This window comes from Periophthalmus magnuspinnatus, chromosome 9 (genome assembly GCF_009829125.3).
Source record: "Periophthalmus magnuspinnatus isolate fPerMag1 chromosome 9, fPerMag1.2.pri, whole genome shotgun sequence".
NCBI lineage: Eukaryota > Metazoa > Chordata > Actinopteri > Gobiiformes > Gobiidae > Periophthalmus > Periophthalmus magnuspinnatus.
Window position 1 is genome coordinate 22,068,488 of NC_047134.1, and position 15,912 is coordinate 22,084,399.

General features: G+C 38.9%; 1 protein-coding gene across 3 annotated transcripts in view; it reads left to right on the forward strand.

Annotated features, from left to right (window-relative positions):
- The first annotated feature begins 1,629 nt into the window (after nucleotides 1-1,629).
- LOC117375950 (tight junction protein ZO-2-like) overlaps nucleotides 1,630-15,912 on the forward strand; it is a 43,651-nt gene continuing 29,368 nt past the window's right edge. For all 3 annotated transcript variants that reach the window (XR_008648828.1, XR_008648827.1, XM_033972338.2), the window contains exon 1: nucleotides 1,630-1,998. Coding sequence is in view for 1 of the 3 variants with exons in the window: in XM_033972338.2 (XP_033828229.1) it covers nucleotides 1,939-1,998 (60 nt within the window). In the remaining 2 variants the exon portion in view is untranslated. The remainder of the gene's footprint in view (nucleotides 1,999-15,912) is intronic.

The window sequence follows — 15,912 nt, forward strand, 5'->3', positions numbered from 1 at the left end:
CTTTCTGTCGCCCCTGCCTGATTTGAGTCACAGAACCACTTTGAATGGGCGGTTTGGATAATCCTAGAGCCAAAACTGCAAAAAATTAGAGCAAAAGGGAATTTCCTGCAAAATTTTAACCATTTCTGTCAAAGTGACTTTTTGTGCTCCCCAGTCCTATTGGTAGCGTTGTACCATTAAGCATTAAGTGTGAATTATGAATTTAACCAGTGTCATCCAGTGTGTAAGTTACATAAATTTCAACCAGGTGGGACTAAGCATTTGCATGTAAGAAATGTTTAAATGTTTTGGGGTTTTTTTAAACTTTAAGCCTTTGTGCCCCTGTTGGCCAACCATGAAAACGGCCCTATGTTCATAATAGATTATATTTCTTCCCATGTGCAAAAATGTATCCCAATGGTTTGTAGAAATCAGATAATGCTGATGTTTTATGTATAAGCTAGGGGGTGCTATAGTGTATACTGGTCATATGATTATTAGCCTATGAGATTCAGGCTGGGATCCATGGATCTATTAAAAACCTATGACTAGATACGTTTTACAAAGATACACTTCTTTGTTGTAGACATAAAAAAATTTGGTACACATATTCGTGACACACACATGCCCACACCCCATCAACAAGTCAAAAATCTGTCCTCAAAAATGGGACCTGACAAAAGCTTTGGTGTAGCCAAACCAAATTTGGTAACCAGATGCATCATGGTAATGGGAACACAAAATTATATTGTGACCATACCCCCTTAGAGACTGGAAGTCTGCCATCTTGGATAAAAAAAAACAAAAACACATAAGACATTAGGGGTTAGGGTAGAGTCAGGGTTAGGAGTTACGATTAGGGGTTAAGATTAGGGTTAAAATAGGGATGGGTTTGGAGTTAGGGTAGGGTTATTTTAGGGGTTAGGGTGTTACGGTAGGGTTAGGGTTAAGGTCAGGGTCAGGGTCACGGTCAGGTTTATGGGTTAGGGTAGGGTTAGGCTCAGGGGTAGGGTTAGGGGTTAGATCTAGATTTAGGCTAGGATTATGGCAAGGTGTGTCTTATGTGTAGGTAGGAGGGCGGCGTAGGTGCGGACGAAGGCCGGTCATTGCCGCTTGCAGTTATATTTAGGACTCGTTCTTGGTACAGTTATGAGTGAAAACTCAACTTAATAAGTGGTTAGCCAGAAGGGGGAGCCAAAGCAGAGTACATGCTGGCCTCCTGCACTATCATTTGCACTGCAGCACTTAAGGCCCTATTTCAGAACATTTGCATCATTGATTAGAAAAAAGTTTCTGTAAAATGCTAGAAGTGGACTGGAGTGTCCTTCAGAAGTCTGACCACAGCTGAAAACTGTGCGTCTGTGTCCAATAATAGCTTCAGTAATTACAACAAGATACTTTAGTGGAAAAATATTAGGCAACATTTCATCTAAAATGTTTCCAGTAGAGGACATGTCGCGCCCCCTGTGGTGTCAGGGGTTATGGGGTCGTGTGATCTGAGTCCAGCTGTACGTGCGCCCTCCGCCCACTAGTCGTCACTGAAGTTTCCATTTACCTGACTGTTTAGCAAATCCCCCGTAGCCCATGTTCATGTTCATGCACATGTTACCGCACTGACCAGTGACCGAGCACCGTGCGTGCTGCGGAGGCGTGAGGAGCACACGGACACACACCCCGCTGACTCATGCTCCGGCCGTCCCTCTGTCAGCAGCGCTGTCCCGGAGCTGCGCCCGCCCGCCGGGCGGTGCCTCCTCGCTCCAGTGTGTGGAGAGCAGGAAATGCGCCTGTGTTTGTGGGTGTCGTGTAGAGAGCGGACCTCCCTCTTCCGTGTGACCGAGGAGCAGCCGGTCTGACGCGCACAGAGGACTGCGCTGCGGTCAGAGGAACAAGGCACAGGCCGTGTTCACCTTTTGCGCTTAGCCGCGACGCGTTGGTCCTGAGCCGTGAGGACAGAGCAGAATGCCCGTGAAAGGAGGCGGAAGGCTGGCCTCTTACCCCAGCAAAGGCGACAACATTGGGGTAAGTGGCTATAACTAACATGGCTCTGAGCTGTCATGTCTCCGGCTGGACTGGGCTGCTTTGTGCCGAGTGAAGGTGCGCTTATGTAACGCTCTTCTGTTCGGACCCGGTTCTGACCCGGTTCTGACCCGGTTTTGACCTGTGCGTAACAGCGGGACTCCGGGTAGTGCCCTGTTCTCTCAGAGTCCATGGGCTGGAGTGTCTGAGCTGTTAGAGCCTACACTTCACCTGTTCTAGCAGAGCTGCGAGTGCTGGACAAACTTGAATCTGTAGAGATTAGGGAAGTAGCTCCCAAATTGTAGACAATAAACACAAACAACAAACTCGTTATTATTAGACTATTATTAAGTTGTTCCCCAGATGTTACCCTCTGAAGCAGAATGTCATGTCACAGACGTGTGACTCCTGTAGGAGTTTGGGGTTTTATGGTGATTTTACAGCTGTGTTTGTCCTGGTTGGACTGAGCTGAGGACAGTAGCTGTGGTGTACCTGACCATGGCTCTTCTCCTGTGAGCTGGACAGGAATAAGCAAAAGACAGCTCATATTAGCAAAATTAAATAGGCGCGTGTCTATAGATATAAAGCCATCAAAGTAAAAAGCCTATAATAATAACAATATGAAATTTATTGATCTTTATTTAAAGGTCCTATACACAAAATGTATTCTTGTGAGCTCCATATTCTAATACTGTTACCTCATCTAAAACATACATGGAGTTGTGTTTTGTTTCATTCACACATGTATGAATAATCCTTTATTATTAGTCTGTCTACATCGCCAAAGCTCAAAGTATTCCACCTTATGATGAACTGGTAGTTTTCAAGTTAAGTTTTAGTCCAGCAGAGATTGGCAGAGATTTCAGGGCTGAAACTATCCAAATAATTCAAGTGTTGGTGTATGGAGTTTTAAAACAGTGAAAAATGTACAAATCTACAGTGGCCTACTTGGCAGCACACATTTTAATTCATTTCATTTAGTCTGATTTATATTATAACGTGTAAATATGTTTATTTGTTAGCTTAGAAGGGCTGATTGTGTTATGAGGGATGGACAATTTGTCTGTGCTAATATTCATATCTGCAACACAGGTGGGATTTATATTTTGTCTAAGCTGTGTGCTGCCTTTTGTATGCCCATTTGTGAACTTAAAAGCCACAGTAACGTTTTAGATCCTCATTTTGGTTGTGTTTATTGCAGAAAAGAAGTGTGAAAGAACATACATCCTTACTGTGAGCTGGCTTGCATTTCCACAAATCTGACTCTTATTTGGCCGAGGAGGGCCTCTTTCTGCTTGTTTCCATGGACATGTTCTTCTTGGCTACAATCTTACACAGTATGGCATAAAACATATCCGATGAGAATGTTCTAAAGTATGTTTTTTTCCCTTTCTACCACCATGGAATCATCCAGGTGACATTCCACCTACAGAAAGTTACGTACTGTACCTTTAATACAGCTTGACTTGTGTGTGCTTTGCTATAGGCTTGTCAATTTTAAAATATTAATTTAGATAATGGTATCAGCTAGTGTTTTTACATATTACATTCAGATTTGATTTTGATTTGTTACCGCAGATCCTACATACAATAGAATGTAATTTTCAACACAAAACAATACTGGATTCTTTAAAGAGGGGTTTATTATGCAAAATCTATTTATCTTTTAGCCATGTTATAACATTGGTCCCTCATCAGAAACATGCCTGAATTATTATTATTCTATTTATTTTTGTAAAGCCCAAAATCACAACAGCAGTTGCCTCTTAGGGCTGAACATAATAATTTGACCAACAGAAAGTTAGAAAGTCAACAATGAAACAGAAACAGACAAGCAAATTAATCAACAGAAATCAGGCAAATGGAGAACTGTCCCAGAACATCCCCTGTCCTTAGACTCTCCTTCTAACGAAAGAAAAACTAAAAAAAAAAAAACCTGTGGGAAAAAGAAAAACCTTCAGAACCACAGTGGAGGAGAGATCCACGCCCATGGATGAGCAAGCTGCAGATGTGTCCAGGACTAGTCATCCATGCTCCCACATGACATTTCTCCATAAATACATATACAAAAAGTAAAATACGCCCTCTTTAATATCATCATGGCTTATTATAGTTCTGATATAGCAATACCACGATAACTATAATACCACTATACTGTCCTATTTAGTTATTTTTGTTCATTATCGATACTTGCTCAAATTAATATCTACTTTTCGTAAATAGTTTATACTATTATGAGCAGCTTTAGAAGATGCATGTCTCCCCTGTGAGGTGTGAGATAAAGGTGTTGTGTTGGAGCCTGGATACTAGAGCCCAGTTTTACACCAGATTGGGTTCCTGCCGTGCTCTTGTGCATGTCCCTGTGTGTGTGGATCATTCGGGGCTGCTATGAGGGAATCTGACACTTTAGTCAACTTTGTGAAGACCTGGGGCTGTAGTGTGGACTGCAGTGTAGTGTTGTCACAATGCTATAATTTTAAACTCAGTGTCGATACTAAGGAATAGTCTTGATATTCAATACTGATTCCAATACCACGATGATAATAATAAAAAAAATGTAAAATACAATGTAATTTTCAACATTAAATGGTAGTACAGTGGTCCCTCGTTTATTGCGGGGGTTACGTTCTAAAAATAATCTGCAATAGGCTTTATTTTTTACAATTATTATATATGTTTTGCAGCTGTAAAACCCCTCACCACACACGTTATACACTTTTCTCAGACAGGCATTAACATTTTCTCACATTTCCCTCTTGTTTAATTAATTAATAGTGACTCACGCGCATTTCACAGTACCTCTGACCGTGACTCTTCATCCTGCCGCTGCTGTAGTGCCGATCGAACATTTACAGGAGTACAGGAGGCATGTACAGGAGACACAGCACGGAGGAGATTGATTAACAATGGTCTACAGTCCCTTAGCCAATCAGGAAGCAGAACACAATGCACGTTCATACACTGTAAAAAAAAAAAAAGCATGCAAAATTGCAATAAAAAAAATCTGCAGCGAAACCACGAAAGGTGAACCGCGTTATAGCGAGGGACCACTGTACTTTCTTTTATTTTACAATGTGGCCTTATATCTGTGCAATCCCTCAGTCGTTCAGGTAGGTTTCATAGTGGTCCATGTCTTGGTCCATGTGGTTTTATACTTGTTCTGATACAGCTCAAGATCATTTTAAAGCTATTAAAGAAAGGTTCATTTCTGTGCTGTGAATGAGACTTTTTTAGTGTCAATACCGGCCCAAATGATATCAAGTTTCAATACTAGAAAACAACAAATCAGACTGAAACATCTCTACATCATGGAGTAGAAATGGGGAAGTTTTAAACTCTAAACCTATTTGATGGTGTTTCTGGGCTCTTTAACGCAGGAGTCTGTGAGACTCGGCACTTAAGACGCCACCTCTCTCCTGTCCTGCTGTAGCCCGCAGAGGAGCAGAGGGACATGCGCCTCGGACCGGCACTCGGACTCTGTTTAGTGTTATTTGTCACAGACATACACTGTTTGCTTATTCATAAATAGGCTTAAGTCTTTAAATAATGTTATAATTGACCTTCAGAAAAGACATCCAATCATGGGCTGTCAGACAGATCCCTGATGTGTTTGTATATAAGCACCGAGCGGCTCCGAAGCAAACCATTTGCATCTTTTCTAAAGAGGTGTTCTTTTGTCTGCTCTTTTGTTTTTGTTTCAGTCGCATAAATTTATTTCAATACTATCATTGATCGTCTATATTTACTTAACAATATATTGAACTGCAAAATTTGTTATTGTGATTAGTTTGTTATTATGGTTTAGTTGAATATTGAAAATTATGTTAAATTAAATTAAATGAATGTGGGTTAATGGGACAGAGGCCCATTTTGTTACATGGGGCTGTAATGTTACGGGACAGTAGTGTAGATCTGGTGTGCTCCTGTTTCCAGGCGCTACACTAAACAATGGGGTCATTCATGTTGCGTCTGCATTACCTGATCCACCACACAAGCCTGGGTCTCCTTTTGGCTGTGTCCTTCGATGTCATGTTGAGTTGAACGCTTTTGACACATATAGGCTTGTTATATTGGGAGAGCATTTAGTAATTCTAATATTTAGAAGTTACTGTGTAACTAATTTGTTCTCCTGATTACATTTGACTGTAAAAACCTGTGTAAACCATGATTTGTCTTGAACAGTAATTTTTTTCATGTTGGCTGCACTGATTCTGAGCCATGGCCTACTTCCTTTTGTTGTTTAGCGTGCTGCCTGACTAAACCGTGCATTAGGTAACACAGTGTGTGATTTGGCCGTTGGTCCTGAACCTCTCATATGACTGGAACAGCTCCGTTCTTACTTGCAGAATGTTTTTCACAGTAACATGACATATTTGATTCAATTTTGTGAAAAGACATACCTACTTACCTACCTACTTCCCTTCTCTGCCAAAGTATTGTATCAGAACTGAAAACTCAACAACAACCACAACTTTTGATGGTACATGTGTAGATTGACTGTAGATTTCCCATTCGAGGCATATGATAATATCATGAATGTTGTTTTCAAGATATGCAAAATATAAATATTGAGTATACTGTTTACAATTTAAAAAATGGGCCTAAAGCACATACTAAATTTTATATATATTAGTAATATTTCTGAATTTAAAAAAAAAGTTATTTTACAGTTATTTCACATTTGTCAGGATTTAAAGGATCTGTATATAAGATTCAGATTTTAAATTTCATGAACTTGACCTGTCTGTGTTTCCAGAAATGAGATAAACATGTTCAAATCAATTATACCTCTTACATCTTACATTTGTAATGCTGATTTTTTCTTAATTACAAAAACAATGGACATTTATGTATGTTGTTTTACCACATTTCTTTTGGACTGACATTATCTGTTATTGTTATGTATATTGTTACCACAATATACATATAGAGATTTACATTTGAGTCAGTCCCTCCTCAGGACTTGTAAATGAGGCTCAGATACAGTGTAAACCAAACCACGGAGAGGTACACATCTCACTTTACACCTCTGCTCTCTCTCTGTCTGTGGCTGCTGGGTTCTATTATGGATGAAATACGGGTTATTCTGGTTTACTTTCACTCTGTGTACTTTAACTCCCTCTTGTAAACATGATGTCACACTGGGCACATAGGGACCAGCCATGCTCTGCTCCAAGGGCCAGTCCCAGTGAGGCAGGGCAGGGCGTAAGGGCCTCTTGTGTTAAGATGAATGTACAAGTAATATAGTCTGTATCATTAACCACAATTAGGTGTGGTCCAATATGAATTTTTTGAGCTGATACTGATATTTGTCTTGCTGTTGTGGCCAGTAACTGAAGTTTGCTGATACTGATATTTAAAATCAATAGCAAGGAGCAAATTTATGTTAAGTTATAGTGAAGTTTACAAATCAAATTAACCTTTCACAACAATTGTATTTATCCAGAATTAGATTCAATTAATTTTCAGTCATAAATCTTCAAAAAGACAAATCTGATGCACTGAGGACAAACTGGGACACATGGGCACACATAGACTGGAGCAGTGTAGAAAAAATATTGGCGCCAAATATTGACACAATTTTCAATACTGAACTGATACCAATATAATTTTGACCTCAAGAGGTGCTTATATAATATATCTGTACTGGTGCAAGACATTTTGCTCAAATACATGGTGAAAAAAATTTAGGGTTGCACTGATCCAGGCTTTTCTGTTCCGATATTGATTTTGATACTATGGGTTTAAGTATCTGCCGATCCCTGATATCATCTGATACCAGAAACTAGAAACTCTAGCAACTCAACCATTATGAAACTTTTCGGGTCTCATAATGGTTAACAAAAAAAAAAAAAAAAAAAAGCAGTGGGAAAGAAACCTCGAGAAGAACCAAAGTGAAGGAGAGATCCACTCTCAGAGACGGCAGGCTGCAGATGTGTCCAGGACTAATGTGCATCCATTTGCAAATAGAGTTCAAGCCTGTTGGGCCAGAGCTCACTCAACTACGGGACAGAGGGAGGCTTATCCATGGTAGAGTAAGGGTCATTCTAGCCAGGTGTTGGGTCATCCTGCCAGGTGAGGGAAGGGAGGGACCGGGTCCATGGAACAGGATGAGGACACAGGAGGGGCATCTAGGGTAGGATCAGAATATCAACTAAACGATTATTTGGAAGGCGATATATCCGAACCAGCTAATTTGTCAGTAGTTGCACCAACATCCCATACTGGTACTGGATCAGTAATCTCTTGAAAAATTCTGTACATGACCTTTAAGATTTGTAATGAGTTTGAAACTGTATTTTGCATACACAGAATTTTATGGAACAAATCACTGTAGTTTAGACTTCTTCAAAGTTGTTCTGAAATGCATAGGATTCTAGGGTTAGTTTAACAGTTCAGACTTTACTCTTCTCTTCAATGTTAAGGCTCAAATACGATCGGTGACCTGAATCCTAATTTTGAAAACATGAATGGGCAATCAGGAAAATTGCAATTAGGGAAAATTGCGTCATCACACTGTATATCTCTGGGGGCTGGGCCAGGGATCAGGAAGTCTTTATGTCCCTCTGATCTGATATATTTCCTCTTTTGCACACATCACACTCTTATCTGGGCAGGATTATTTGTACAGTCAAGAGTTCACTTGTTAAAACATGATTCCATATTATTGTTGATTGAGTGCTATCAACTATTTTTGAGTAATTTGGACATTTCACAAACATTTTAATGGATTTAAAGTGCATATGACCTGGTTTGGTTGGATAGTTCCTGTGGTCAATATTTATCATAGTTTTACATCAGTTCAGTTGGAGTTTGTGGGAAAACTAGTTGGCAGTAATGGTGAAACAGAGTACCTCTATCTATGTCATCTTCACCGAATAGTCCAAGCAAGAAAGCATTCACTGCATTCACTTGTTGTTTAAAGGTGCACTATATAACTTTTCTGGTGGAACGGTTTGATACATGCTTGTTTCTATGTGTATGTATATTTTATTACTTTGACTAGAATGTTCTATAGGATAGCATATCTATCCTATTGTTTATCCTATATGTGCTTTTCTAGCTAAATAATTTATTCTAAATGAATAACATGCATTCTTACTGAGAATGTGGTTACCACAGATCTGACTTGCTCACATGCTTGTCTGCATGGAGATGGATAATTTTAATGCCATACTGTGAAACTCAGACTCAACTTTTCCTGTTTTAGGTCAATTAGGATTAAAATGATTTCTATTTACTAAATGCCAGAATAGTGAGAGAAGAATTTTTAAGACATGTTTTTAAATGTCAGAAGTTTACATACAGTAAGATTGATATGCATTTAAACAATTAGGGAAAAACCAGATGATGAAGTCATGTCTTCGGAAGCTTCTGATTGGTTGTGTTCAGCCATCTTATTGCTCAGGAAGGAGATGGGTTCTGTGTCCCAGAGATGAATGTGCTTTGGTCCCAAATGTACATATCAAGCCAAGAACAAAAGCAAAAGACCTTGTGAAGGTGCTGGCTGAAGCTGATAAGGCTGTGTCATTATCCACAGTGAAACGAGTACCGGTACTGTACGTGGGTGGGTCTGGGTCTGATGAAACTAAAATTGAACTGTTTGCTCATAATGAGCATTTTTTACATTTGAGTGTAGTGTTATAACATAGTATATACTCATAACTCGGTAACTGCGGTATAGGGGTATTATGCGCCTTTGTGCTATAACAAATACACCCCACACCATGGTGCTGAGGCACTTAAACTTACAGCAAGGGAAATACTTTATCTGTGACAGCCCTAGGTCCTATGCTTGCAAAATTGACTCTTGTGAACTTTTAACCATGTTAGAATGTTGTTACCTTTTCAAAAACATACCTCGAGTTTTGTTTTGTTTCATATACGTACACATGTTTGAGTAATCCTTTATTATTAGTCTGTCTATATCTACGTTTTGTTTAGTAGAGATTGGAAATTCCAGGGCTGAACATGTGAGTTTAAAATCACAGTGGAGCACTTCCTGTATTACTACATGACATGACAAGGTGCAACAGAGTGTTTTTCTTTGAGAGAACAATTGAGCCTTACGATGCAGAGTTTGTGTGTTAAACATCTGTGAATGAAACAAAACACGATTCCGTTTTTTTTGTTTTGATGAGGAAACAAGTTTTTAACATAGATCAGAAAATAGCATAATATGGGTCTCTTAAGTTTTTAAATAAGCATTATGTGGATTCTTTAGGCAGGAAATCAGCCAAAACAAACTATTGACCTCTGCTGAAGTTTTAAGGCTAATAGGCGATACATTAAAAAGCTTACATATCGGCCTCTAGTGAAAAATCAGGGGAGGAGCCAATAGTAGGTCTGTTTTGCAACTGGTCTCAAATGCAAACTCCTGCTGCTGCGGTGCTTTCCATCCTCACCACATGCAAACTGTTGAGAGACATGATTAAGAGAAGAGGATAGAGCAGGGCTGAGAAATAATACAAATCATATCTTCACATCTGATTCATCCATTATCAGTGTTTCCATCAATAGGAGTGACTTTGGTGGCCATCCATAATGTAATTTTTCCCTCATAGTCTAAAAAGAAACTGAACAAAATATGGTGACACTAATAATACTTAATGCCTCTACTCAAAACCATACAGAAGTAACTATATTTAATTTGTTATGATGTGCTTTTTAATCAGTGGGGGCAATAAGTGACATTTATACAGTAAAAATGTATTAAATAGAATGATTCAAATCCTTTCTGCCATTACAGCCTCAGTGTAAAACTCTGGGAAGCACGGTTTTGGTGATATCAACGCTAATACATGATCGTGATCTGAGCTCTAAAGTCGATTCCTGGGTCAGAATATTGCAGGGATCACCAGGGAATATTGCAGGGAAGCATAAAATAAAATTTGGTTTGAAATGTGTTTTACCGTGAATGTTTAAATGTACTACCTTATTAGTATTACTATTGTCTACAGGTATAATTATATTGTTTAAATCCAAGGAACACAATGTATTATCTTCTATTAAATATAATGTAAATTATTATTATTAGGGGACCCCTGTAGGATCTTCACATTTAACGTTGGATATACACAAAAGTACAGACAATAAAACTTTAATTTATACCTTATTTGATGGATTATGAGGAGTCGAGGGTTGTCAGAAGTATCAAATTAGGCACTAATCGATAAAACCAGTATCGAAACTAGATACTCATTCGTGCAAGTATCAGTACTAAAAAGGGACAGAAATGACCCTTTTCTGAATAGATTTAGAATGATCTTCAGCTGTATCAGAACAAATACGAAACCACATGTACTGCTGTACACCCATGGACCACTATGGAACCTAGATATGAGGCCACATGGGAATATCAGAAGAAAGTATGATTTAATGTTGAAAATCACATTCTATCTAAATAAAGAGTGTTTTTTATTATCATTGTGGTATCAGAATCGATATTGTGTATCAAGCCTGTTCCTTACTATCAAAATCAAGTAAACCCAATATTCTCATTTGGAATATTTCCAAAAGAACCATGGTGTTTTTCTACACCTCTCCAGTCCACACACACACAACCGAGACAGTCAGAGATATTCCTTGTTGTCAACATTGCCTGCCACTTGTCAAAAAGCCCACTGTTTAGACCGTCCACATGCCACTATGATGACTTATGTGTTTGTGTATGTGTGGAAGGAGGGAGGGGGGTATGATGCTATCAGCTGTGACAGGAAGTCCCACCCCCTGGCACGGCCACGCTGCCTGCTCCCTGGAGATGTCCGTCTCTATATATGTGCATATCTGTACAGTCCATCACAAATACAGCCTTGTCATCACAATCTTCCATCTCTTTTTAGATACAAAACTCATTCCAGGCTAAGTAAACAAGACTTAGAAAGATCAACAACTTGTGAGAAAAATGTATCTTACAGTAAACTTCAGCGATTACTAAGTGTTACTAGTGTTGTCACCATACTAAAATTACAAACTTGATTTTGATAATAAGGAATAGACCCAATACTCAATACCGATTCCTATCCCACAGTGGTAATAAAAACACATTTTAGACAATAGAATGTGATTTCCAACATTAAATACTTAGTACTTTCTTTTTTATTACCTTGTAGCCTTATATCTGTGTAATCCCTCAGTCGTTCAGATGGGACGTATACTAGAGAATCAGTGCATTGTTGACTTGTTGGTGTACATGAACATTGAACATTTCACATAAATTAACCTTTACGTTATATAATATTTTAGCTGTAAAACTTTTCTTTAATTCTCCATTGAAATGAACAGGATTCCCGCTTAACCGGAAGTGCCACCCCAAACTTCCACAAAGAAAGTGCAGTTTAGTCGCATTTACAGCATAAGTGGTTGGGACAAAGTAATGTCAACACAAATGAGTATCTAGTTTCTGTTTGCAAAAATATTGAAATGTTGATAACTTGTGATACTAAGTTTGGTGACTGTGTTTCTGTGTCTTTTAGTAAAAAGCAAAAGAAAAATTCAATTCTGTCGACTGGACAAAAGTTTAGAGTGAAGACATTTTGTAGCTCATTGAAGAAGCCACTTAGATGAGCAGCAAAATGTTTTCACTCTAAAATGTTTGTTTATAGAATAATCTTGATCTACGTAAGCCAGGGTGATGGGCCAAAAAAGGCACTTTTACACCTTTTTTTTAATACTTCCTGAACAAACATAATACAGACATTCCATTTCTATTTAATAGTAATAATCATTAAAAAGCAATAGTCAAATTTCCTCCAAAATCCTGTGTGTTCTCCAAACCAGATACTTTTACTAACATTAGTTGTAAACCTCTCCATTAAAAAGACCCAAGTGTAGATTTGCTGTCAGGAGCAGCATCTGGGCACCCCCACCCCTCCAGATCTTGAGTCATGTTCAGGAGTACCTAACTGGAGGTAACAATTTGCTTTGGATCAGCATAAACAAATTAAATGGAAAAATGTGATATACATTTGTTAAGGGTCAACATTTCTCTGGTGTAGTTGGCAGCAAGGGTGAAAGTAATCCGCTATGGTCTGGTAATGCATACCGGTAAAAGATTTGGTGGTGGTACGCTGTACCGGGAGGCAGGGAGACGACGAGCCGCTGAGTCTTGTGCACAGAAAACTCTAGACTCAAATCATCACTTTCAGCACTTATGTTGACAAACTTGAGCTTATTCATTTAGATCTGACTCTCTCTCTCCCTGTGACACACACAGCCTCTTCCTCAGACTCCTCTGTATCAGTGATACTGAAGGGGGAAATGAATGAAGCAAATGCAAAAGCACATGTAAAATGTTTGCAACTTCAAATAGTTCTTGGTGTATTGATATGCAAATTAGCCATGTGCACAAAGTCTCTTTCCCCAGTTAAGAGCAGGGTGGGCAACTATGATCCTTGTTTATGACACTAGTCTTATCTCAGAGCCAGTTCAAAGTCTACATCTTTTATGAAGTGTAAATTGTCTGCAGCTAATTTTGTCATGGTTTTGCCATCAGAATTTAAATCTGTCTGACTCAATCAAAAAGTCAATAAATAAGCCTAACTTAAAACATAATCTAAACACATGATCAGTCAGGGTTACTCTGCCCTTTGTCCATGGGGCTTCCATGGATAGTAAGCAGGCTACAAAAGTTTATTGTACGCAGAAGGGTGGATGTAATGTGACATTTTATGTTGCTCACACTAGAAGCAGCCTCAAAGTTGAAATGCATCAGAAAACTGACAACTGGGAAAAAGCCTGACCCTGTTTGAAATTGAACATAATACAACTAGTGTAGATTTTAAAATGATTAGGCTGTAGGTTACATTTTACCCAAACCATACCCAACTGCTGAAAACAAGAATTTAACAGTATCGGCAAAAAAAAACCCCAAAAAAAACCAACTATTTTTTTAGCCTTATTAAAATTACACTGAACAGAGGCATATTGTTGGATGCACTGAATAGACTGATTCCACATTATTTTAAATGAACAAAGATGAATTCAGCTGTGTACAAAGAGCAGATTATAAAGCCTATTTCTTAAGAGGGGGGTATGCTTGAACAATGAACAAGTACCACACAGTATTACACACAGTAGGTCTACACTCGGAGCACACAGAGCCTACAGTCACACACACACAGATGCACACACACAGACAGACACACGACTCTGAGTTATGTGCCCGCTGTGTGTCTGAGGGAGTGGGTGATCTGGGCTTAGAAAGTGGGCCCTGGCACTGCCGTCCTCTTGTCTTCTCATGAGGTCATAGTAGACTGTGCTCTGTGCAGTCCCCCGTTCTGTTCTGATAGATCCGCTCCACTTTTCACTGGACCAGGACTGTTTAACTATTGTGACTTCTTAACAATATTTTTTGTTGTTGTTTTTTTAAAGATCAAATTAGGGCTGCAAGATTTCAAAAAGACGTTTTTTCGGACGAGTATTGCAGTTCAGAGTGCACATTGTAAACAACTCAGCCTGACATAAATTGCTAAACTATTACAAGAATGCCATGTATTTCAGAACATGTTTGTAGAGGTCTAAACTACACGGTTTGCAGCTTTTACACAGAATTAGACCCAATGGACACACAAGGAAGGCATCTGACACACAGGGAGGGCTTTTGACACACAGGGAGGGCATCTGACACAGAGAGAGGGCTTTTGACACACAGGGAGGGCATCTGACACACAGAGAGGGCTTTTGACAAACAGGGAGGGCATCTGACACACAGAGAGGGCTTTTGACAAACAGGGAGGGCATCTGACACACGGGAACATTTCAGACCATGTTTGAAATTTTGATTTGATGCAATAGGCCTGCACCCTCATGCCTTAATTACTATTGTTTATAGTTTATAGAAATTGTTCATTATTTTTTTAGATTTTGATTTAATAATGCCACTGTCTTAGTTGAAAAAGGTCTGTTTTGTATGTATAGTTAATGATTTTGATTAATACAATTGTATTATATATATATAATGAATTTTTGATTGCAGCCCTATTATTTAACAAATATTCTGATTTATGAATAAATGTGGTGCACGTATACGTTTAATACAATACTATCACAAATAATGCTATATAGTACTATAATACTACTGCAGATATTTAGTTAGCTAAAGTACATGGAATTCTTGTAAGGATTTAGGTGTTCTGATGTCAGTATTCAGCACTTACAGAGGTGTGGATGTGCAGGAGGAGCAGGCTCTCGGAGTGTCACTGTCATCTTATGTCTCAATCCTGTCCCCTGCCCCCTCCCCTTCCTAAGCCCCTGTCCCAGCGCATTTGTTCCCAGGAGTTGAGTGGTTTGCCTCCTATCCCCTCCTGTCCCCTCCTGTCCCCAGTCCCCATCCCACAGCACTTCCAGGCCTCCTGACCACTATCTGAGGCATCGTACAATGTAATTTGCCTGACAAATTCAGACTGATCTCTCGGGTATCAGTTCAGCCGATATCCTGGTAGGGCCTTTTACTGGCTGTCATAAGACTATTTACTGGCAAATGTTGGCCTTGAAATGTTTCATAATGTTACAACTTTTATTTATACAAAGCTGTTCAACTGTTACTTTCTGGATAAATTACGCTTTTGTAGTAAGTTCACTTTTGATGAAAATAACTTTTTTCAGTCCTTAAGCTAGTATCGGTAAATAGTACTATATAAAAGTTTAGCTTATATTATATATATCCATATTGTAACTGGAAAAGCTGGATTGGTGTATTTCTATCTGGTAAAATTTGCTCAGTTACATTTATTTGAGCAACATTGTGAAGAAACTGGATGTAGTTTTATCTCAATATACTTTTGATAGTGTAATTTTGCAGGGACTGGTACTCTTACTTGAGTAAAACGTTAGTTATTTAAACTAGGGCTGAAGGATTTATTGCAATTTGAATGTTCACAATTGGCATATCACAAAGACTGCAAAGGTTTAAGTACG